The following is a 24,722-nucleotide window of genomic DNA, read 5'->3' on the forward strand; positions in this document are numbered from 1 at the left end:
TAAATTGTTTTTTTCTTGCATCAGGTTTTTAGAACTCATGCAGTGATGGGCCTATTGTTAATCCCGGGTCTTACTATTACCTTGATTTTGCTGAGAGTCTGATTTACTGAAAAAGTTTTTCTTGTGCTTATAGAATGACAACAGAGAACGGCAGGAGCACAATGACAGGCGGAGAGTTGGCCACCCTGAGCCGTTATCTAATGGACGACCCCAGGGTAACTCGAGGCAGGTGGTGGAACAAGATGAGGAAGAAGACGAGGAGCTGACATTGAAATATGGCGCCAAGCATGTGATCATGCTCTTTGTCCCTGTGACTCTCTGCATGGTGGTGGTAGTGGCTACCATCAAATCAGTCAGCTTTTATACCCGGAAGGATGGGCAGCTGTACGTATGAGTTTTGTTTTATTATTCTCAAAGCCAGTGTGACTTTTCTTTACAGGATGTTATTATCACCTTGAATGCCTCTGCATTGAAGGGGCATGATGGCTAGAGAGTCCATCCTTTCTGATGATCAGGAGCAGTTGAGAGAGCAAGGGGTTATTACTTGATGTTTTAAGTGGTAAAAAGGAACACTGCAGAGGTATGTTTCCTATATGGTATTACTGGATAGAGCTGAAGTTATGCTGAATTGAACATAGAAATTCTTACCCCTCTTGGGGCCATTGGGCCCGTTGCTCTTCTGCCTAGAATATTTTTTTTTTCTTTCCCCTGCACCACCAGAATATTCTTTCCTTTTCTAACTTTGGTGGATTAAATTCCTGTCATCCCCCTCCTCTTGGCTTAAATGTTAAATCCTCAAAGATAACATTCTTGTTTCTCCTAACATGATTAGGTCCTTCCTGGTATTCTTTCTCATAGCAACTTGTCCTTCCTCATTTGTCACAATTTACAAATATATATTTATTTACATTACTTAATGCCTGATTTTCTTCTTTTTTGCAAGGTCTGTGAGGGTACTGTGTCTCTAGGGTGAGGTATATAATAAATGGCCAAAAAATCATTAATTGAAAGGATAAATAACTAGACTCTTGGGGTGCTGTCATATGGATTCCCTGGTGCTGCTGTCAGCCCTTGGCCTCCAAGAAAAATGCTTCCATTCAGATGTCATCCAGTTCCATCTCTAGGGCTCTCATGGGGCCCAAAGAAGAGTTTGTTTTTTTGAGATGGAGTCTCGCTCTGTCACCCAGGCTGGAGTGCAGTGGCATGATCTTGGCTCACTGCAACTTCTCCGTCTCTTGGGTGCAAGCAATTCTCTGCTCAGCCTTCTGAGTATCTGGGATTAAAGGTGTCCGCCACCCCACCTGGCTAATTTTTTTTTTTTTTTTTTTTTTTTAAGTAGTGATGGGGTTTTACTATGCTGGTCTTGAACTCCTGACCTCTTGATCTACCTGCCTTGGCCTCCCAAAGTGCTGGGATTATAGGCGTGAGCCGCCGCGCCCAGCCCCCAAGAAGAGTTTTAGAATTTGAAATTGTGAAGTGTCTGAAAAACTACATGGTGTTCTGAAAGCCAAACTTTTAGTGTTTTGGGAGAACATCTAAGACAGCAGGTGAAGGGTAGGGATCAAGCTGCAGGGATTGAAGAATATTATTCGTATAGGTTAGGGTTAGGTTTGGCAACGTATTATAGAATAAACATTGGCAAGCTACAGCCACAGGCCAGATCTGCCAGCTACCTTTCCGCAAAGGTGTAGTAACAAAGTTGTTCACAAACTTGTGAATAAACTTTCATTGGAACATGACCATGCTCCTTGGCTTATACATCGTCTGTGGCTGCTTCACACTACAATGGCACAGTTGAGTGCTTGCAATGGAGACCATATGACCCACAGAGCTTTAAATATTCACTATGTGGCCCGGTTGCGGTGGCTCATGCCTGTAATTCCAGCACTGTAGGAGGCCGAGGCGGACAGATCACAAGGTCAAGTGATCAAGACCATCCTGGTCAACACATGGTGAAACCCCATCTCTACTAAAAATACAAAAATTAGCTTGGTGTGGTGGCGTGCGCTTGTAGTCCCAGCTGCTGGGGAGGCTGAGGCAGGAGAATTGCTTGAACCTGGGAGGTACAGATTGCAGTGAGCTGAAATCACCCCACTGCATTCCAGCCTGCCAACAGAGTGAGACTCCATCTCAAAAAAAAAAAAAAATTCACTATCTGGCTCTTTACAGAAATTTTTCTGACCTTGTTATAGAAAATCCAAATAACTGGTTTAAATAATGCACATACTTTCTCTCTCATAGAGTAGTACAGATGTAGGCAGTCCAGATTAGTACACTGGCTTTATATTCATCAAGGACTCAGTCTCCTTTCTTCTTTAGCTTCTAACGTCTAGGTTACTTCAGGGTCCAGGCTGGAGCCTAGCCTGCATTCTGACAGTAGGAAGGAGTGGGGGAGAAAAAGAACATAGGACATGTCAGCAGAATTCACTCCTTTCTTGGAAGTTCAATACACAGCACATCTCCCTAAAAGTCATTGCCATTACTTATTCTCATAGCCATCCATAAATATAAAGGAGTAAGAAATAGTCTTTTTTGCTGGGAATAAAAATGTTTTTCTGTGAATGAGAAACAAGGGGAAGATGGATATGTCACATTATCTTTTTTTTCTTTTTTTTGTTTTTTTTGAGATGGAGTTTCACTCTTGTTACCCAGGCTAGAGTGCAATGGCGCGATCTCGGCTCACCGCAACTTCCGCCTCCTGGGTTCAGGCAATTCTCCTGCCTCAGCCTCCTGAGTAGCTGGGATTACAGGCACGCACCACCATGCCCAGCTAATTTTTTCTATTTTTAGTAGAGACGGGGTTTCACCATGTTGACCAGGATGGTCTCGATCTCTTGACCTTGTGATCCACCCGCCTCGGCCTCCCAAAGTGCTGGGATTACAGGCTTGAGCCACCGTGCCTGGCCATGTCACATTATCTTAAGAAAACTCCAGTTGAAATTACTTTACAGATGAGGGGCACTAATTATAAGCCATATTACCTTTTCACAACCACTCGTCAGCCAATGCGGTTTTTGTGGCAGAATCTGGTTCTTTAACAAGTTCCTAATAAGCTGTGGCGAAAGAACATTTGATGAGGTATTATAATTATTTCAATATAAAACACTCACTAGATGGAGCCATTGTCTGGTTCACATGTAAGGTCTTCTTTCCATATGTTAGATACTTTCTTTGAAGCAATCATTTTAGAGTGTAGCTGTTTATCTCAGGTTAAAAATTCTTAGCTAGATTGGTGAGTTGGGGGAAGTGACCTATAAGATATGAATTGAATTGAGAAAAATAAAATTCTGTGTTGGAGGTAGTAATGTGGTTGAGGATCTCCATTAACACTTACCTAGGGCTTTTGTGTTTTGTTTTCTTATAGAATCTATACCCCATTCACAGAAGATACCGAGACTGTGGGCCAAAGAGCCCTGCACTCAATTCTGAATGCTGCCATCATGATCAGTGTCATTGTTGTCATGACTATTCTCCTGGTGGTTCTTTATAAATACAGGTGCTATAAGGTGAGCATGAGACACAGATTTTTGCTTTTCACCCTGTTCTTATGGTGGTTATTCCTGTCACAGTACCTTAACTGATCCAGGAAAGAAAAAGGTTTTGTCTTCTAGGGCTAAGTTAACTTTTAGTTTTCTTCCTCCTCACTGTGGAACATTCAAAAAATACAGAAAGCAAGCCAGGTACATGTGCCAGCCTCAGAGGCTGAGGCAGGAGGATCGTTTGAGACCAGGAGTTCAAGACCAGCTTGGGCAACATAGCAAGACCCTTTTTCTATAAAAGAAAACAAAAAAACAAGTACTGGAAGTATTTTATATTCATGGCATCTATATGTCATCTATATTTTATATTCATGGCATCTATATGAAAAAATAGTATAAAGTATATAATGATTAGTTATTATATTACTTATACAAGTTATTATATTTCTTATATTAAGAGTTAGTGATAGTTCATATTATTTTGGATTTCAGTGCCTTTTTAGACCATTGTCTCAAAAAACAAACCCAGAAAACACAAAAAGGCATAACTGGAAAATAAACATTTTCATATAGTAGCACAATCTAAGTGGTTTTTTATTTGTTTGTTTTTTGAGGCAGGGTCTTGCCCTGTTACCCAGGCTGCAGTGGAGTGCAGTGGCACAATTTTGGCTCAATGCAGCCCGGACCCTCCAGGTTCAAGCAATTCTCCTGCCTCTTTCTCCCAAGTAGCTGGGATTATAGGCATGTGCCACCATGCCTGACTGATTTTTGTATTTTTGGTAGAGATGGTGTTTAACCATGTTGGCCAGGCTGGTCTTGAACTCCTGGCCTGAAGTGATCTGCCCACCTTGGCCTCCCAAAGTGCTGGGATTACAGGCATGAGCCACTGCACCTGGTCCTAAGTGGTTTTAATATTTTGATTTACAGTACACTGAAGAAATATACTCTAAGACCTTTGTGAATCCCCTCATTCACAAATAACACTATAGGATATAATGGTCCCTATCAAATATGGTATAACTAAAATCAGATTTTCATATTGGAGAACAGAACAATAAAGCCATCGGCAGATGCTGATGTTAAACTCACTGGTGACTGGTCATACCTTGCCTAAACTGGTAGTCATCATGCATCTCCTCACCATCTCTACTACTTCATTCCTTGGGAAGTGGGGGCTGGGAGGTTATACAGGAAAGACACAAACCCACCCTTCTTAGCCTCTCCTCCCCTAGCTCACTTTCTTGCCAAGTAACTTACTGTCGAGTTTCAGCCAGCTAGCACGTTTCAGACTCATACCTTAGAAAAAATTATACATTATCACAAGTCATGGACCTTTAAGGTCATTTTCAAATAATAGAAATAATAAATGGTGGCTTGTGCCTATAACCCCAGCACTTTGGGAGGCCAAGGCAGAAGGATTGCCTGAGGTCAGGAGTTTGAGACCAACCTGGGCAACATAGTGAGACCTATTTCTACCCCCACCCCCCAAAAAAAATTAACTTTCCAAATGTTGGAGTCTGCTCTGTTTCCTTCTAGTGTTTATTTCTGTATACTTTTCTAACATGGTTAAAATATATAATCACTATGCGTCCTTTCTTTTACTTTGGCGTAAGCATTTTTTCTGTTATAAATTGTTAGAAAATATTTATGTGGCTACGTGATGTTTGACTCGAGTACGTTGTAATTTACTTCTCAAATGTCCCTGATGTTGGACGTTTGTTTTTGGTGTTTCACTATTTTAAAAAACAGTAATATCTTTATGCCTAGAACTTTTTCAGTTTTTCAAATTATTTCCTTAGGGTAAAATCCTAGATGTAGAATTTCTGGGGCAAATTATCTACATATTTATAACTCTTTTTGTACACAAAATCCTGTTTTCAAAAAGTTTATCAATTTGTGCTTAACACCAGTAGTGAATGAGAGTATCTGTTATACCCCACCAGTGCTGAATTTTTTTTTTTTTTTAACTCTGTGCTGCTTTTTATAGGTAAAGAAAAATGTCTTAATTTGCATTTAGTTGATTACTAGTAGTATCCCATACCTTTTCAATGCTTGTGAACTTTAAAATTATACAGAGTTTAACCTGGCTTGTTGAACATTTGAGTGAGTGGAAGTGTTAAGTGATGACCATCTGTATCATGTGTTAGTATGTGGAGACCATAAAAGATGAAAGATATGTATGATGATGACAGGTTGTTGTCAACACTCAGAAGGCCAAAAAACAAGTGATACAAATCCATGTTGAGTAGCATTCCCCTCCCCTACTTTAAAAATGCTAGTTTCTTAATTCCTTTCCTTTATCCCATTTTTCACCATATGTATTTGTCTGTTTACTTGCCTTTAGTTTCTCTGCTTTAGTAGACTGTCCTTGTGACTTTTATCAGGATGCTGTGATACATTTTTTGTTTGTGTATGGAGATGGGGTTTCACCATCTTGACCTCGTGATCTGCCTGCCTCAGCCTCCCAAAGTGCTGGGATTACAGGCGTGAGCCCCCGCGCCCAGCCCCGCTGTGATACTTTTGTTCTTCTGTTTCTCAGATTTTACTGGAGGGTGGAATTCAACCTTTTCTTTCTTATAATCTAGAATTTTATCCAGATTTCCTGCCTTTTCCTTACAAAATACCTGTGTAATTGGATAGACGGAGCTCTGGACTCAGAGTTCTTTCTCCTCATAATCTTAGGAAATTATTTAATTTTTCTGTTTCCATATTTTTACATGTAAAAGAGAAAGCACCATCTCTAAACTACATCTTCTTTTCTCTGCTTTTAAGCATATGTAGGTTTTCCCAATCTTGAGCAGTGACATATACAGGAAAGTATAGCTTTACATCTGCCTTGTTTTATTTAATCTAAACACTAGTTCTTTGAGGTAGCCCCTACTATTATCCCAGTTTTATGGATGACGAACTGAGGCAGGAGTCGCACAGCTAGTGTGGGTCAGAACCTAATAGGTCAGAATGGACATTTGAGTCCAGAGTTTGACCTGGATTAACACACATAGCTATTTCGTAAGATTCCTCTCAAATTCAGTCTTCAGCTCAGCTGCCTGAAGTGTGAGTTCTTTTGTCATGCCTCCGTGGAAACTGCTTATCATGTGGTTACCAGTTTTTCCTTTGGTCAAATCCGGTGACCTTTCTGAACCTGATTTTTATGGACGTTATTTCCATTTGACTTATTTCTTGCCTCCTGCTTGACATTGATTCTGACTTTTGCTTTTCTTCCTACTTTGGTCCTCTTTGCAGCTTCCTAAAGCTAACTAGGTGTAAGTCTCAGATGATGGACTTTTTTGTCTCTCCCGTTACTTCTTGGGAAATTATATTTAATCTTATGGTTTAAATTTTCATCCTTAAATATAACTTTTAATGCAATATTTTTAGCCCAAAAGGGCCCATGGTTGGTTTGTGTTCCCCTTTGCATATCACTTCCACTCGGATACCTGCTAGCACATAAATCGAAGGAATTATCTTTTGTACCATTTAATTGTCATCAGTAGGACTGCTTCACTGGGGTCCTTTAATTTTTTTAGAGATAAGAGTCTTGCTTTGTCACCCGGGTGTGAGCCACCATTCCAGGCCACCTGTTTTCTTCTGGTATTATTTGCCTTCTCTCTGAACGTCTCCCTTTAGTAATTCTTTAGAGAAAGTCATCTGGCCTCAATTTCTCTTAATTTTTCTTCATCTTAGAATTTTTTTTTTTTTTTTTTTTTGAGATGGAGTTTCACTCATGTTACCCAGGCCTGGAGTGCAATGGCGCGATCTCGGCTCACCGCAACCTCCGCCTCCTGGGTTCAGGCAATTCTTCCTCACCCTCCTGAGTAGCTGGGATTACAGGCATGCACCACCATGCCCAGCTCACTTTTTGTATTTTTAGTAGAGACGGGGTTTCACCATGTTGACCAGGATGGTCTCGATCTCTTGACCTCGTGATCCACCCACCTCGGCCTCCCAAAGTGCTGGGATTACAGGCTTGAGCCACCGCGCCCGGCCCATCTTAGAATGTTTTAATTTTACCTTTATTACTGAAGAATATTGTTACTGGGCATAAAATTGTCTTGATTGTTCCTTTTTTTCAGCATTTAAAAAATGCTGTTCTTTCTTTTAGCCTCCGTGGTTTCTGATAAAAATCTTAGTCATTCCAATTACTGTTCTTCTATAAGTAATACATTGTTTTGTTCGGGTCACTTTCAAAGTTTTCTTTTCAGTAGTTTAATTATGGGGCTGTGTGAGGATTTTTTTGTTATTCTATTTGGAGTTCACTGAGCTTTTTGAATCTCTAGGTTTATGTCTTTTACCAAATTTGGAAACTTTTCAATCATTATTTCTTCAAAATTTTTGTGTATCACATTCTTTACTCTCTTCTTCTTCTTTTTTTTTGAGATGGAATCTTGCTCTGTCACCCACGCTGGAGTACAGTGGCACAATCTTGGCTCACTGCAACCTTTGCCTCCCTGGTTCAAGCGATTCTTCTGCCTCAGCCTCCCAGCGTGCTTGAATTATAGTGCCTGTCACTATACCTGGCTTTTTTTTTTTTTTTTTTTTTTTTTAATTTTTAGTAGAGACAGGGTTTTACCATTTTGACCAGGCTGGTCTCAAACTCCTGGCCTTAAGTGATCTGCCTGCCTGGGGCTCCCAAAGTGCTGGTGGGATTACAGGTGTGAGCCACCGTGGTGTCTGGCTTTTTTTTTTTTTTTTTGAGACTGAGTTTCACTTTGTCACCCAGGCTGGAGTGGATTGGCATGATCTCGGCTCACTGCAGCCTCAGCCTCCGAAGTACCTGGGATTATAGGCATGCGACACCACTCCCAGCTAATTTTTGTATTTTTAGTAGAGACAGGGTTTCACCGTGTTTGCCAGGCTGGTCTTGAATTCCTGGCTTCAAGTGATCTGCCTGCCTCAGCCTCCCAAAGTGCTGAGATTACAGACGTGAGCCCCCATGCCTGGCTCTTTACTGTCTTCTGGGAATGATGACACAAATAACTTTTTATCGTTCCACAGGTCTCTGAGGCTCTGTTTATTTTCCAATTTGTTTTCACTGTTGTTCTAGTTAGATAATTTCTATTGATCTGTCTTCAAGTTTCCTGCCATTTGCTTTCTGTTACTAAACCTATTCAGTGAAATGTTTTTGGTTATTTTATTTTTAGTTCTAAAATTCCCATTTAGCCCTTCATTACATTTTTTCTTCTGAGACTTTAAAAAATTTCCTTTAATTTTAACAGTTTTTGCCCTTACTTCTTGCTCCAAGGATGTTAATATTTTTGTTTTATTGGCCAATTGATCTGATTGGGTTATGTCCAGCCAGCCTTGTGTGAGTTACGGTTACATTATCAGTTCATTTTTCAAAGCCTTTGCAGTGTTGCTCAGATCTGCCCCATGTAAATGCCACCCAGTCACGAGTCTGAGACTGGTATAGTGGTGTTCTATTTGTAATTTGATCATCAGGGTCAGTGTGTACTGTTGAGGATCATGTACATACTTGCTCACCTGGGGAATGGACCCACAAGTTTGTAAACAGCTTTAAGAGATTGCTTTCTTGAGTTTCTCTCATTCTGTGATCTCCCTGTGGTTTCTTGGGCTTCCCTTTTTCATTCTTCCAGCCAGAAAGTGGACTTTATTTTCCTAAAGTCAGGCCCAAAATGTGGGAGGAGAGAGAGAAAGGAAGGGCTCTTTGCCTCACTCTTTCAGGACTGACATCCTTCCAGAGAGGAAGGATTCCCTCCCTCTGAACTTTAGACTTCTGCCACCCACATTGCCACCCATCACCACAAGATTGTGTGAAGACGTGGCATAAGAGAATGGAGAAAAGAAGAAAAACTGGATTTTTACACTCTCTGGGTGTTAGGAGACCTCTTTCCAAATCCTCAAGCCAGAACTGGAGGTTTTGTGGAGCTCCCATTGTCTTGCTGATACCCACATAGGTTGTGTGGAATACAGGTGGAGGGAAAAAATGGTCTGCTAACTGCTAGTACTTCTAATTCCCCAGCCCACCTACTTCTCTTTACTTTCCATTGCTTGCAACCAGCTACTGTCTGCTTTCTGCCCAGGTTTTGTAACTGTGTTCAGTGGGACAGAGAGTGGAATGTGTTTATTCATCTTATCTGGAACCTTTCTTAATATATTTTTGTCAGTTTTGCCCGTGTTTTATCCATCCTTCATTTTATTATTATTATTTTTTGAGATAGAGTCTCTGTCTGTCACCCAGGCTGGAGTGCTAGAGTGCAGTGGCACGATCTTGGCTCGCTGTAACCTCCGCCTTCTGGGTTCAAGTGATTCTCCTGCTTCAGCTTCCCAAGTATCTGGGATTACAGGGACGCGCCACCATGCCTGGCTAATTTTTGCATTTTTAGTAGAAACGGAGTTTTGCCACGTTGCCCAGGCTGGTCTCGAACTTCTGACCTCAGGTCATCCACTGCCTTCGGCCTCCTAAAGTGCTGGGACTACAGGCCTGAGCCATCACGTCCGGCCCCATCCTTCATTTTAGACAGTCTAAGAGATTTGTATTCAGCCAGATTTCCACATTTCCTTGTTTATTTGTGTTGTGATGTTTTTAAATGTTCAAATCTTAGCATGCACAAACAATTCTATAGAAAAAAGTTGTTTATGCTTGACTCCCAGTATAAGTAAAGGAGCTTTTGAGTCAGAGATTCAGTAACTTGCCTGAGGATTTCCCGTATCAGTGGTTGGTTATGCAATGTCTGTGACAAGCCCTAGAAACTAAAAGACCAAACCTTAAAATGTTAGAAATAGAAAAGACAGTTAATTATTAATACATAAGTTATTATAAAAGGAACTATAACTTGCTAAAGTCAGATGATTTCAGGCCTTGGCACTTGAGGATTTAGAGAAGATACTGTTGTGTACTAAAGCAGGGCTCTTTTCTTTCACATCCTTTAGCACAGGAAAGCTGAACTAGGGATTTTTGCAAGATGAGAAAGGCCTGTTTAAATGTGTGTGTATATTTTCTTTACAGTAATAAAATAAATGCATATGAAAATAACAAATTAACATATTTGGGCGCCACCACACCCAGCTGATTTTTGTATTTTAGTAGAGACCAGGTTTCACCATGTTGGCCAGGATGGTCTTGATCTCCTGACCTTGTGATCCACCTACGTTGGCCTCCCAAAGTGCTGGGATTACAGGCGTGAGCCACCGCACCTGGCTTTTCAGTTTACTTTGATATATATTAATAAGAACAAAGACTGATAGATAAGAAGCTAGACAGAAATTTTATAAACCAAGTACTGCAAAATATGAATGGTACACTCTAGGTGATATATGGGTGTACATTGTAAAAAAAACTACTAAATTTTGCTGTGTGTTTGAAAATTTTTGTAATAAAATGCTGGAAAATTTTTGTGGAAGCATACCAAAAACAACTACATTGTATTTGGATAGTCAACTTAATTTAGAATACTCGAACGTCCAAGGAGTACCAATGTCTTAAGCCATTCTGTTGGTCTTTCCCAAATTGTACTATTTATGAAGTTGTTTTAAAGAGAGATGTGGTCCCGACATGGTGGTGCATGTCTGTCATCTCAGCACTTGGGGAGCCTGAGGCTGGTGGATCACTTGAGTTCAGCAGTTCAAGACTAGCCTGGGCAACATGGCAAGACCCCGTCTCTACTAAAAATACAAAAAATTAGCTGGGCATGATGGTGTGTGCCTGTAGTCCCAGCTACTCGGGAGGCTGAGGCAGGAGAATCACTTGAACCCAGGAGGCCAGAGATTGCAGTGAGCTGAGATTGCACCACTGCACTCCAGCCTGGGCGACAGAATGAGTCTCCATCTCAAAAACAAACCAAAAAATGTTGTGGGACCTGTTATTTAATTATATTGAAATGCTTTCTTTTCTAGGTTATCCATGCCTGGCTTATTATATCATCTCTATTGCTGCTGTTCTTTTTTTCATTCATTTACTTGGGGTAAGTCGTGAAATTTTTGGTCTTTTAAAATCAACTGCCTTTGTGCTCCATAGCTATCACTTAAAGCCGTGTACTTTGTTGATGAATTACTCTTGTTTCCAAATATAGGTCATACGTGGTATATAAACAATAAATCAGTATTACTAATTGAGACATGCTTCTGTTCCTTGCTTATAATAAGTAGAAGTGAAAGAACTCAAGTCTACAGTTAATTCTAAGCCTTTTTGAAGATTATATATTCTTCTAGTAGAAGTCTGTGAATCAAAATTTTAAGAAAGGGCGCGGTGGCTCATGCCTGTAATCCCAGCACTTTGGGACGCTGAGGCAGGCGGATCACATGGTCAAGAGATTGAGACCATCCTCACCAACATGGTGAAACCCCGTCTCTATATTAAAAAAAAAAAAAAAAAGTATAAAAACAAGAATTAATTGATTTTCATGCATCTGTATTGTTTTTTATCAGTGATGCTCTTTTCTTTCAAATGAAATCTTAAATGAAATTTTCACGTATAATATAGAAAAAAGTGTATCTGGGCTGGGTGCGATGGCTCACGTCTATAATCCCAGCACTTTGGAATGCCAAGGCTGGTGGATCACACACGAGGTCAGAAGTTCAAGATCAGGCTGGCCAAGGCAAAGATGGTGAAACCCGTCTCTACTAAAAATTAGTCGGGCACAGTGGCAGGCGCCTGTAATCCCAGCTACTCAGGAGGCTGAGACAGGAGAATTGCTGGCAGAGGTTTCAGTGAGCCAAGATCGTACCACTGCACTCCAGCCTGGGCGATAGAGTGAGATTCCATCTCAAAGAAAAAAAAGAAAAAAGTGGATCTGGTCTGTCAAAGAGAATAGAATAGTGAAGCTCAGAGAAGCTCAGACTGAGAAAAGCCTGGCCTTTTTCTCAGCTCAAGTGGCAGAATACAGTTTGTAAACAATTGCACTAGCTCTTAAATTTGAAGAGACTGTAAAACTAATAAATTGCAGAGTTATTTCTTTGGTAGAGGATAAAGGGAAATAACCACAGACAAAAGAAGCAAATGTGAGAATCTATGAAATGGATGACATTCTAGAAAAAAAATTATCCAAACTGACCCCTGAAGAGAGAAAATCTAAACAGAGCAAAAAAGAAATACAGAAAGTTACTGAAGTCGTTTCCCCCCCACCTGCACAAATAACAATAGTACTGGGCCCCGCTGCATTCATAGGGTAATTCTGTCAAGCCTGGTGCAGGCTGTGCAGGGGAGGCTGTGCAGGGGAAGGCATGGGTGCTGAGGGCCAGCAGTCCCTGTTCTACTACAGTGCTGCTGCTTCTGAAAAATTGGTATTTTAAGTGAATAAACTGACAGCGTAGAGGAGTAAAAAAGATAATTTGCAAGATCTATTACTGAGAAATTTTAAGTCTAGATGTAGTAGCTCACACTTGTAATCCCACCAATTTGGGAGGCTGAGGTGGGAGGATCCTTGAGCCCAGGGGTTCTAAATGAGCCTGGGCAACATGGTGAACCTCCATCTCTACAAAAAATGCAAAACTTAGCCAGGCTTGGTGGTGCATACCTGTAGTCCTAACTGCTTGGGTGGCTGAGGCAGGAGGATCACTTGAGCCAAGGACTTTGAGGCTGCAGTGATGTATGATTGTGCCACCGGGTGACAGTGAGAACTTGTCTCTATTTAAAGAAGAAAGAATTAAAATATGCTATCGTTTGTGTCAAATAGAAAAGTGTATGTATGATATGTATAGAGTCTCTGTAGGGATGTACATGAAATTATTAATAGTGCTTTCCAGCCAGCCATGGCTCACACTTGTAATCTCAACATTTTTGGAGGTGGGGACGGGAGGATCGCTTGAGCCTAGGAGTTCAAAGCCAGCCTGGGCAACATAGCAAGACCCCATCTAAAAAAAAAATACTGCTTTCTGCTAGAGAGGGGAACTGTGAGACACAGTGGGAGAAAACCTACTTTTCACAGTATCTGTTGTGAATTTTATATCTTATTCATGTGTTACCTAGCCAAAGATTAATAAATAGGTTGTGTGTTGTTTCTTTTTAAGTTTGAGGATACCTGAAATGCTTAATATAAATAAATATCTACATTGTCCAGAAATTTCAACATTTACTCTATTTTGGAATTTCAAAGTGGGAGAGGAATCGTCTTTTTGGTTAGTACCTGAAACTCAAAAGTTTGCGCCTAAAAGCATGCTTTCTTTCTCCTCAGTTACCTCAGGCATCTTTTATAGTTGCAGTCTCTTTGTTGTTAGATGGTGGATTTTTCCTCCCCAAAATTCAAATGCATTTTCTTCATTATAAAAATGCCAAACATTCATTGTTTTTTTAAAAAGACATAGGAGAAAAATGACCAGATTCCTACCACCTGAAGATAAGTCCTGTCATCATCAGTTTCTTAACTGCTCTTCTCTCACAGTTTTATGTAAATGGGATCATAAACAGGATCCTTTATTTTTTTCAAGCAACAGTGTATTATGCCTATACTCCATGTTTATGTGTGTGTATTAAAAACGTGTGTGTATGTGTATATATGTGTGTGTGCGTGTGTGTGTGTATACACACACACACACATATATATACATATATGATGATTTATCTCCCGCTTTGAAGGAGAAAGAAAGCACGCCTTTATCTAAGCATAAACTTTGGGTTTCAGTTACTATCCAGAAAGATGATTTATCTCCTACTTTGAAATGCCAAAATATATACATATATATATATATATATATACACACATATATATATATAAAGTATGTATTTTTTAAATTGTATATTAAAATTGTATATTATATTAAAATTATATATATGCAGTTTTTAAAAATGTTAGAGTTAGGATCTTGCCCTCTTGCCCAAGCTGGAGTGCAATAATGTGAGCATGGTTCACACAGCCTCCAACTTTGAGGCTCAAACTATCCTTCTGCCCAGCCTCCTGAGTAGCTGGGACTACAGGCATGTGCCATCACCTCCAGCTAATTTAAAAAATTTTTTGTAGTCATAGAGTCTCACTGTGTTGCCCAGGGTGGTCTGGAATTCCTGGCCGCAAGTGATGCTCCCACCTCCCACCTTGGCTTCCCAAAGTGCTAGGATTACAGGCGTGAGCCACTGTGCCTAGCCTGCATATATCTACTTTTAATGAGCGCTAAATCTCATTGTATGGAAATTTATGTCATAGCTATAAAATGTTTTGGCAGATGTTTAATTTTTTTCTAATTTCAGATATTTTAAACTAATATTTCCCGAAGTATGGCATTTTAGGTATATGATCTTTTTATTTGTTTGTACTTATTTTTATAGTTATGGCCTGTGAAACTGGTTTCCCATTTATATGAATGATAGAGAGCTTTCTGTTTAAAAAAAAAAAAAAAAAGTTCAGCTTGGGAAAAAGTGAATTGTTCAACTTGAGGGGAAAAAGGTGAATTAATTGGCCAGGTGCTATGGCTCATTCTTGTAATCCCAGCACTTAGGGAAGCTGAGGTGGGCAGATTGCTTGAACCCAGGAATTTGAGACCAACCTGGGCAACATGGTGAAACCCTATCTCTACAAAAAAAAAAAAAAATTAGCTGGGCATGGTGGCACACATCTGTTGTTCCGGCTACATAGAAGGCCAAGCTGGAAGGACCACCTGAGCTCCAGAGGTCAAGACTGCAGTGAGCCGTGATTGCACCACTGTACTCCAGCCTGGGTGACAGAATGAGACCCTAGCTCAAAAAAATAATAATTTAAAGAAAATGTTAAATAAATAATAGCACAGTTGATACAGGCTATGTTAAAACTATAAAGGTGGGATAGGAATATTTAATGTTTGGGAGCCATCACATTATTCTAAACAATGTTTTGATGAAAATTATTGTACATAAATCTTTTAAAATCCTTTTAACTTTTTTTTCAGGGAAGTGTTTAAAACCTATAACGTTGCTGTGGACTACATTACTGTTGCACTCCTGATCTGGAATTTTGGTGTGGTGGGAATGATTGCCATTCACTGGAAAGGTCCACTTCGACTCCAGCAGGCATATCTCATTATGATTAGTGCCCTCATGGCTCTGGTGTTTATCAAGTACCTCCCTGAATGGACTGCATGGCTCATCTTGGCTGTGATTTCAGTATATGGTAAAACCCAAGACTGATAATTTGTCACAGAAATGCCTCATTGGAGTGTTTTCTTTCCTCATCTATCTTGATTTAGAGAAAATGGTAAAATTCCATAGCTCTTCAGTAAACCATTAATTAGCTATAGTAACTTCTTCATTTGAAGATTTCAGCTGGGCATGGTAATTCATTCCTTTAATCCCAGCACTTTGGGAGGCTGAGGCAGACAGATCATCTAAGCTCAGAGTTCAAGACCAGCCTGGGCAACATGGCAAAACCTCTTATCTACAGATAATACAAAAATTAGCTGGTCATGGTGGTGCACAACTGTAGTCCCAGCTACTTAGGAAGGTGGGAGGAACAATTGAGCCTAGGAGGTAGAGGCTACAGTGAGCTATGATTGCATCACTGCATTCCAGCCTGGGTGACAAAATTTTGAGGTTTTGTTCTTTAAAAGTGTTTTATTACTGCCACTAGTTTAACTCAGTGATGGGTTAGTGGAAGGAGCCACAAACAATTGGTGAGAAGACTTAGATTCAAATTCCATCTCTACCACTGACAGTCTTTATGACCTTAGGAAAGTGACTTGAGCTCTTTGAGCTTCAGCTTTCTCATTTATAAATTGGGAACAGTGCATCTCCCGCTGTTGTAAAAGTTCAGTGAATTGAATATATGTTAAAAAACACGGCCGGGCGCGGTGGCTCACGCCTGTAATCCCAGCACTTTGGGAGGCCGAGGCGGGTGGATCACAAGGTCAAGAGATCGAGACCATCCTGGTCAACACGGTGAAACCCCATCTCTACTAAAACTACAAAAAATTAGCCGGGCATGGTGGCGTGTGCCTGTAGTCCCAGCTACTCAGGAGGCTGAGGCAGGAGAATTGCCTGAACCCAGGAGGTGGAGGTTGTGGTGAGCCGAGATCGCGCCATTGCACTCCAGCCTGTGTAACAAGAGCAAAACTCTGTCTCAAAAAAAAAAAAAAAAAAAAAAAAAAACCACAAGCAGGTTTGGGTGCAGTGGCTCATGCCTGTAATACTAGCACTCTGGGAGGCTGAGGCGAGCGGATCACTTGAGGTCAGGAGTTCGAGACCAGCCTGGCCAACACGATGAAACCTGTCTCTACTAAAAATACAAAAATTAGCTGGTTGTGGTGGAATGTGCCTGTAATCCCAGCTACTTGAGGGGCTGAGGCAGGAGAATTGCTTGAACCCAGGTGGTAGAGGTTGTGATAAGTTGAGATGGTGCCACTGCACTCCAGCCTGGGTGACAGAGTAAGACTCCGTCTCAAAAACAAAAAACAAAAAAACAAAAAACACACAAGCAGAGTGAAGTGGTAGATGCACAAAATGCTCAATTCATTAAAAAAAATTTTTTTTTCTTTTATGTCTTATTGTATAAGCTTTTCTCTCTTTCTTTTTTTTGAGACAAGGTCTTTCTGTGTCACCCAGGCTGGTTTGAAGTGGCATGATCATAGCTCACTGCAACCTTGAACTCTCGGACTCATGCAGTACTCCCACTTCAGCCTCTCTCAAGTAACTAGGACTACAAGTGTGCACCACCATGCCTGGCTGTTTTATTTTTTGTAGAGACAAGGTCTTGCTATATTACCTAGGCTGGTCTTGAACTCATGGGCTCAAGCAATCCTCCTGCCTTGGCCTCTCAAGATATTGGTATTATAGATATGAGCCACTGCATCTGGCCTCATTTTACTTTTAAAATCGAAATTAGATTACCTCCTTTATATAAGGTAATGTATGGAATTATTATTTTAAACATAAAACTGATTTGGACAGTGTGAGATTCAAATTCTGTAACCACCAGTGTGACATGGGTCCTGCACAGTCAGAACGTATGCCAGCCATTAACCGAGGCAGTGTTTAGGTACCTACTCTATGGCTATTGTCCTGTATGAAAGCCACAAAGAGATTCATTTTCAGAGACTGATATGTGACCTCTTTTATATTATAAGGCCATGGTCATACTCTTTTTGTTTTTGTTTTTTTTGCTTCCAGAGACAGGATCTCTCTCTCTCTGTCACCCACAGTGGAGTACAGTGGCATGATCATGGCTTATTGCAGCCTCAAATTACTGTCCTGGGCTAAAACAATCCTCCCACCTCAGCCTCCAAAGTAGATAGGACTACAGGCATGCACTACCATGCCTAATTAAAAAAAAAAAAAAAAAAGATTTTTTTTTTTTTTACAGAGATGAGATCTCACTGTGTTTCCCAAGTTGGTCTGGAATTCCTGGCCTCAAGAGATCTTCCCACCGCAGCCTTCCAAAGTGTTGGGATGACAGGTGTGAGTCACCATGCCTGGCCATACACTTTTATCACTATTACATACTTATTAAAATGTTTGGTGGCCTATAATTGGAAAGATCATCCTCATTTGATTGACGAAGTCTATGGAAATGGGATTGAACTGGTTCTGTTCTTGTATTTGAGTAATCAGTTGTGGAACTATAGAAGTCATGTGCTCTCTATCTGATTTCCTTATTACCTTATGTTGTATAGTACTTGATGGTTTGCAAAGTAACCATCTGTTGCTTTGCTGTGATTAAGAATGCCAGGTCTGGAGACAGAATGCCTGGGTTCAGATTCTGCTCATCACTTTTTTTTGTTTTTTGAGATGGAGTGCAATGGCATGATCTCCGCTCACTCCAACCTCTACCTTACGGGGTCAAGCGATTCTCCTGCCTCAGCCTCCTGAGTAGCTGGGACTACAGGTGTGCACCACCTTGCCCAGCTAATTTGTGTATTTTTAGTAGAGATGGGGTTTTACCATGTTTGCCAGGCTGGTCTTGAACTTGACCTCAAATGATCCACCCACCTCAGCTTTCCAGAGTGCTGGGATTACAGGCATGATCCACTGCGCCCAGCCTACTCATCACTTACTAGCTATTTGACCACAGACAAGTTGCTCAACCCCTAAGTCTCTTGTTTTGAAGATTACATGATACATTTAATACAATAATACACTTAGAACAGTGTCTATCAGTACATTTTTTCTGTTTTAAGAAACAGGGTCTCACTTTGTCTCCCAGGCTGGAGTAAAGTGGTGTGATCATAGCTCACTGTAGCTTCAAAAACCTAGGCTCGGCCGGGCGCGGTGGCTCACGCCTGTAATCCCAGCACTTTGGGAGGCCGAGGCGGGTGGATCACGAGGTCAAGAGATCGAGACCATCCTGGTCAACATGGTGAAACCCCGTCTCTACTAAAACTACAAAAAATTAGCTGGGCATGGTGGCGTGTGCCTGTAGTCCCAGCTACTCAGGAGGCTGAGGCAGGAGAATTGCCTGAACCCAGGAGGCGGAGGTTGCGGTGAGCCGAGATCGCGCCATCGCACTCCAGCCTGGGTAACAAGAGTGAAACTCCGTCTCAAAAAAAAAAAAAAAAAAAAAAAAAAAAACCTAGGCTCAAGCAGTCCTATCTCAGCCTCTCGAGTAGACAGGACTGCAGGCACAGGTTAGTGTTGACCTCCTGGCCTCAGGCAGCTTCCCAAAGTGCTGAGATTGTAGGCGTGAAGCACTGTACCCAGCCCAGTGTTATATTTTTAAATAACCCTGTGAAGTATCAAGATAGTTATTATCCCTATTTGACTACTAAGAAACTTGAAGTTTACAGATGTAAATTATTTGCCCAAGCTTAAACTCTGATCTCAAGTCTGAATCCCTAGTTCAATATTCTTTTCACTATATTACAGTATTTTTTACCGTCAACCTTCCATTCTGTCTGCACATAGTATACATGAGTATCTCTACAGAGCTTTAAGTTCCTTTTAAATGAGATTGTTGTTGTACCCAATGTTTAGAGTAGTGATTCTCAGCTCCATTTTTACAAGGTTTCAAGGTTTAATTTGTCATAAAAGTTATGAAATTTTCAAAGCAAAAGCAATTTTAATTTATTTTAATCGCTCTAAAAAAATAAGCAAATGTATCGTTTAGCAATTATTAAAGGGAGAGCATATCATAAAACTGAAATAGTTACAGGATGTGGCAGAGTCAAACAAGCTAAAAATCTCATTACTTCATAACAGGGCAGACTTAATCAAACAAATTGAAGTAGAAGTGTTGAAAGTAGAGATTTCTTTGTGTATGTTTTATTACTGTACTATATTATAAATATAATTTTATATGTATAAAATACAAAGAGATGTGACCACTTCAAGGCATGAATTTTTTTTTTTTTGAGACAGAGTCTTACTCTGTTACCTAGGCTGGAGTGCAGTGGTGCCATCTTGGCTCACGGCAACCTCTACCTCCAGGGCTCAAGCAGTCTCCCACCTCAGCTTCCTGAGTAGCTGAGACTATGGGTACCTGCCACCATGACCTGCTAATTTTTTTGCATTTTTGGTAGAGACAGTATTTCACCATCTTGGCCAGGCCGGTCTTGAACTCCTGAGCGCAAGCGATTTGCTGCCTCAGCCTCCCAAAGTGCTAGAATTACAAATATGAACCACTGTTCATATTTAGCCTGGCAAAGGATGAAGTTTTCAAATTTAAATGCAACTAAGTGACAGGGTGGTGTCAACACAAGCTATCAATTCTTCCTTTACAAATTTAGCTGTACCTGTTTTATATATATTTATATATGTATGTGTGTGTGTATGTATAAAACAGGTACAGCTAAAATAGGTATATTTAGCTGTACATATGCATATATGTATATATACGTGTATATATGTATATATACATGTGTACGTGTATATATGTATATATTTTATATATTTATATATTTTTACCTGTTTTATCTTTTTAAGTGTTTAAAATTATATTTTTATATGCTGAATTTTCATGACAAAATGAAAGAAAAATTGCTGTTGATGGAAAGAAATGGTGATATAAATGGAAATAATTTAGGTATATTGCTTCCTCTCTGATTTACTATTTTTGTAAAATAAGCTACTTTTCAGCACCACATATGTTCTGAGACCTGAATATTTGTGAAGTTCTTTTATTTGACCAGAGAGTAAAGAAATAATAAACTTTATCTTGCAAAGACTTACTATTTTGTTTTATTTAAATTTATTGACCTCTTGGTTCCTCAAAGAAGAAATCAAAAAATAACTGCCCTCTTATTTCAAGTATTTCTCAGTAATACGTAATACTGCTTTTAAAAAGGAGAAGGGATGCGTTTCTTCTATTCACTTCATATTTTGAAAAGTTCAGTCGAATTCCTTTTATTAAATTCCTGTTGAAGTAATCTTTCTTTATAGTTCATATCTGTGACTAGTTTAGAAGTGACTTCTTTCTGTTTCTGCTCACTGTAGGTTGACAACTGCTCTAAAATAGTCTCATCTCTGCAGCTTTCCTTTATACTGGGAAGACTTATTTGTAGAACCTAGTAATGACATTGCACACTAAGCAAATAGCAGTCAAACCCAAAATGAAATTTTTACAGCTGTTCTGTGTGATTTTATTTTGTTTAGGTGGTCCCCCTCACCCCTACCAGTTCACCTGCCATTGTTTCATATCAATTCAACATCTTTTTGTGTAAAAAGAGACAACATTAAATGTTTTCACTTCATTAATTCCTAACACCCATTTACAAGTTGAGCCCATACATTTTATCAGATGTCTTTTCTCTTTTTCTTTTTCTAGATTTAGTGGCTGTTTTGTGTCCAAAAGGTCCACTTCGTATGCTGGTTGAAACAGCTCAGGAGAGAAATGAAACACTTTTTCCAGCTCTCATTTACTCCTGTAAGTATTTGAGAATGATGTTGAATTAGTAATCAGTGTAGAATTTATAGGAACTGAAGCACATGTACCTGTGGTCATTTTCATGGTACTTATTCTCATCTTAAATACACAGCATTCATGGAACTCCTACAGATCCGTTTCCTTGCAGGTGATTGTCTTCTACCTGATGTTGATTCAAGAGAGTGTTCAATATGAATAGAAAGAAAAGAAATATTTAGATACTGGGGAACCAGCATTCCCATTTAAAAACTTGTTAGGTGCTATCGATTAGGGCAAGCTCAAGGATTCCTTCAAGTGACTGGTTTAGATGTCTGTCTGCTATTCAGAGATCCCTTAGGAACTGAGATCGTTGAGCAGAAACGTAATGTGAGCAGAGCTGTGCCTTTGTAAGCTGGCAGCATTGTGTAAGATGAATTGGTGGGGTAGACTCTGAGATCATGAGAGGCATACTAAGCATAACTAAGATGATATTGCCATGATCTAGGTGGAAAGTAATGAGGGCTTGAATTACAGTAGTGGCAGTAGCAATCAAGGGAAAGAGTTAATGGAGGTTTCAGAGGTCGAATCAATAGTTCTAGCAACTGAGGAGAGAAGTTTTAAGCTTGAAGGAAAGCGGGGAAGAAAAAATGTTTTCCTGTGTTTTCTTATTATTGTTTTTGAGACAGGGTCTCACTCCCACCCAGGCTGGAGTGCAGTGGTATGATCACGGCTCACTGCAGCCTCAACCTCCCAGGCTCAAGTGATCCACTCACCTCAGCCTCCTGAGTAGCTGTGACTACAGGCACATGCCACCATGCCTGGATGATTTTTTGTATTTTATGTAGAGACAGGGTTTTGCCATGTTGCCCAGGCTGGTCTTGAACTCCTGGGCTTAAGCAATCTTCCCACCTTGACTTCCCAAAGTGCTGGGGTTACAGGTATGAGCCACCACACCTAACCACATTTTCTTGTGTGAGGGGTCTGATTAGTTTTATATCTTTTTGTGGTTCATATCTAATTTAGTTGACAGTATGTGTGTGGTTCACTGAGGTAGACATTTCTAGCAGAAGTTTAGAAATGAAGTACTAGCACTTGGGAAAAAGTTGATATTCGAGATACAGACTTGAAGAACATCAGCAGAGAGGTGGTAGTTACGCTCTGTGAGCTGTTGAGCAATTCAAATAAAAGCAGAAGAGAAGAGGAAGACAAGGGTCACTTTGTCAACTGCTCTGTTTAGAGAATGAGACAATGAAGAGAAGATACTAAAGGAAGTAGAAGAAAATATCAGAAAATTGGGAAAGCCAGTATTTTTCACTTAACAATATCATGACTTTTTTGATGTCAGCACATGAAATGGCTGCATAGTGTTATCCTGCGTAGATATTCAGTGGTGGGTATCCTCATTGGTAGACATTTAGATCATTTCCATTTCTTTTCTATTTCTTTTCTATCACAGCACTTAGAGAGAACATCCATGAACTTGTGAATGTTATTATAAGATGTATTCTTAGAGTAGAATTGCTAAGTCAGAGGATGTATGTATTTAAATTTTGACAGTTTGCTAAATTACTTCCTAAAAAAGCTATGCCAGTTCGCATTCTCTTCAGTAATTTGGAAGTACCAATTTCCGGCTGGGTACAGTGGCTTACACCTGTAATCCCAGCACTTTGGGAGTCTGAGGTGGGTAGATCATGAGGTCAGGAGTTTGAGACCAGCCTGGTCAAGATGGTCAAACCCCCTCTACTAAAAATACAAAAATTAGCCAGGTGTGGTGATGGGCGCCTGTAATCCCAGCTACTTCGGAGCCTGAGGCAGGAGAATGGCTTGAACCCGGGAGATGGAGGTTGCAGTGAGCCAAGATTGTGCCACTGCCCTCTAGCCTGGATGACAGACCAAGACTCCATCTCAAAAAAAAAAAAAAAAGAACCAATTTCCTTATACCTTTGTTAATACTTGCTTGCTGTGTCTGTGCATACATGTATGTGTGTCTGAGAGAGAGAGAAAGAGAGAGAGTTATCTAATAGACAAAAAAATAACTTTTTTAAAATTTTGAGATGGGGTCTCGTTCTGTCACTCGTATAGTGACCCAATCTTAACTCACTGCGAACTCCATTTCCCATGTTCAAGCGATTCTCTTGCCTCAGCTTCCTGAGAGCTGGAATTACAGGCGTGTACCATCACACCTGTCTAATTTTTGTCTTTTTAGTAGAGACAGTGTTTCACCATGTTGGCCAGGCTGGTCTCAAGCGGTCTAACTGCCTCAGCCTCCCAAAGTGTTTGGATTATGGGTGTGACCCACCGCTACCGGCCCTGTAAAATTAATCTTATACAAGTAATATCCTTCAAAAAAGATAAAAATTACAGATAAAAATAAATTTTGTGGTAACTGTCATCCTTAATCTTAATGCCTTATCAGGTATTTACTCCTGATACCAGTTTGTTGTATATTCTTATAGATTTTTTTTTGGCCTATTTTTCTGTTGAGTTATTGGAAAACCAATTTCAAGGAGAGAGGCCAGGCGTGGTGGCTCATGCCTGTAATCCCAGCACTTTGGGAGGCCTAGGTGGGCGGATCATTTGAGCTCAGGAGTTTGAGACCAGCCTGGCCAACATGGCGAAAGGCCGTCTCTACTAAAAATGTAAAAATTAGCTGGGTATGGTGGCGCACATTTGTAATCCCAGTTATTTGGGAGGCTGAGGCGGGAGAATCACTTGAACCCAGGAGGTGGAGGTTGCAGGGAGCCATGATCGCGCCACTGCACTCCAGCCTGGGTGACAGAGCAAGACTCCATCTCAAAAAAAATAAATAAATAAAAGAATATAAAATATGATGAAGAAGTCAAAGGGTAACGAGGACTAAGTAAACCATACAGGATTTGCTGCCTAACATGTCATTAGTGACATTGAAGAGAGCAAGTTCAGTAGAGAAATAGGACCAGAAGCAATATTCCACAGGGAAGGTGCATGTGTCTGTGTTTTGCCAGTGCTGGCAGTGGAAGTGATGGTGTAGGCAGAGAATGGGTGGTGAAGAAGGAGAGTAGTAAATGTCATGCACTACATCAAAGATTTCCGTCTCACAGGCAGAGCAGGTGGTGACCTGACAGGGGAACAGGTTTGAGGAAAGATGTTTAAAGGAGAGGGAAGATTTGTGACTATTTTTTTTTTTTTTGGTAGAGATGGGGTTTCACCATATTGGTCAGGCTGGCCTTGAACTCCTGACCTTGTGATCGGCCTGCCTAGGCCTCCCAAAGTGCTGAGAGTACAGGCATGAGCCACTGTGCCTGGCCTGGTGAGCATATGTTTTTTGAAAAGCTCTCAAGCCTATTTAATGACCACAGAACATAAGACATTCTGAGATATTTTAAAAACAATTCAACATATGTGGGAAAATAGGAGTATAAACCTTTATCTCCGATGTAGATCAGGTAGGGTGAAGAATGCATCTGTTCTTTTGCAATACTAAATGTCTTGTGAGGATTTTATAAATCACTGAATTTGAGAGGTTTTGTTTTGTTTTGTTTTGTTTTGTTTTGTTTTTTGAGACGGAGTTTCG

General features: G+C 40.3%; 1 protein-coding gene and 1 long non-coding RNA gene across 3 annotated transcripts in view; one reads left to right on the forward strand and one right to left on the reverse strand.

Annotated features, from left to right (window-relative positions):
* Positions 1 to 19: 19 nt before the first annotated feature.
* The window catches only part of LOC116545855 (presenilin-1), a 44,873-nt gene continuing 20,170 nt past the window's right edge, over positions 20 to 24,722 (forward strand). The window contains exons 1-5 of one of the 2 annotated variants that reach the window (XM_032272291.1): positions 20 to 384; positions 3,365 to 3,506; positions 11,334 to 11,401; positions 15,291 to 15,511; positions 21,092 to 21,190. In XM_032272291.1, the coding sequence (XP_032128182.1) occupies positions 296 to 384; positions 3,365 to 3,506; positions 11,334 to 11,401; positions 15,291 to 15,511; positions 21,092 to 21,190 (619 nt within the window). In that variant the 5' untranslated portion in view covers positions 20 to 295. The remainder of the gene's footprint in view (positions 385 to 3,364; positions 3,507 to 11,333; positions 11,402 to 15,290; positions 15,512 to 21,091; positions 21,191 to 24,722) is intronic. The other variant, XM_032272290.1, reaches the window with a different exon arrangement.
* Positions 1,186 to 23,346, reverse strand: LOC116545857. Its single transcript, XR_004266484.1, has 3 exons — positions 23,267 to 23,346; positions 7,416 to 7,421; positions 1,186 to 1,208 (listed from the first exon to the last, which is right to left on the reverse strand). It is a non-coding gene; the product is annotated as an uncharacterized LOC116545857 (long non-coding RNA).

The sequence above is a fragment of the Sapajus apella genome, unplaced genomic scaffold (assembly GCF_009761245.1).
Source record: "Sapajus apella isolate SASKATOON/1434 unplaced genomic scaffold, GSC_monkey_1.0 scaffold411, whole genome shotgun sequence".
Classification (NCBI taxonomy): Eukaryota; Metazoa; Chordata; class Mammalia; order Primates; family Cebidae; genus Sapajus; species Sapajus apella.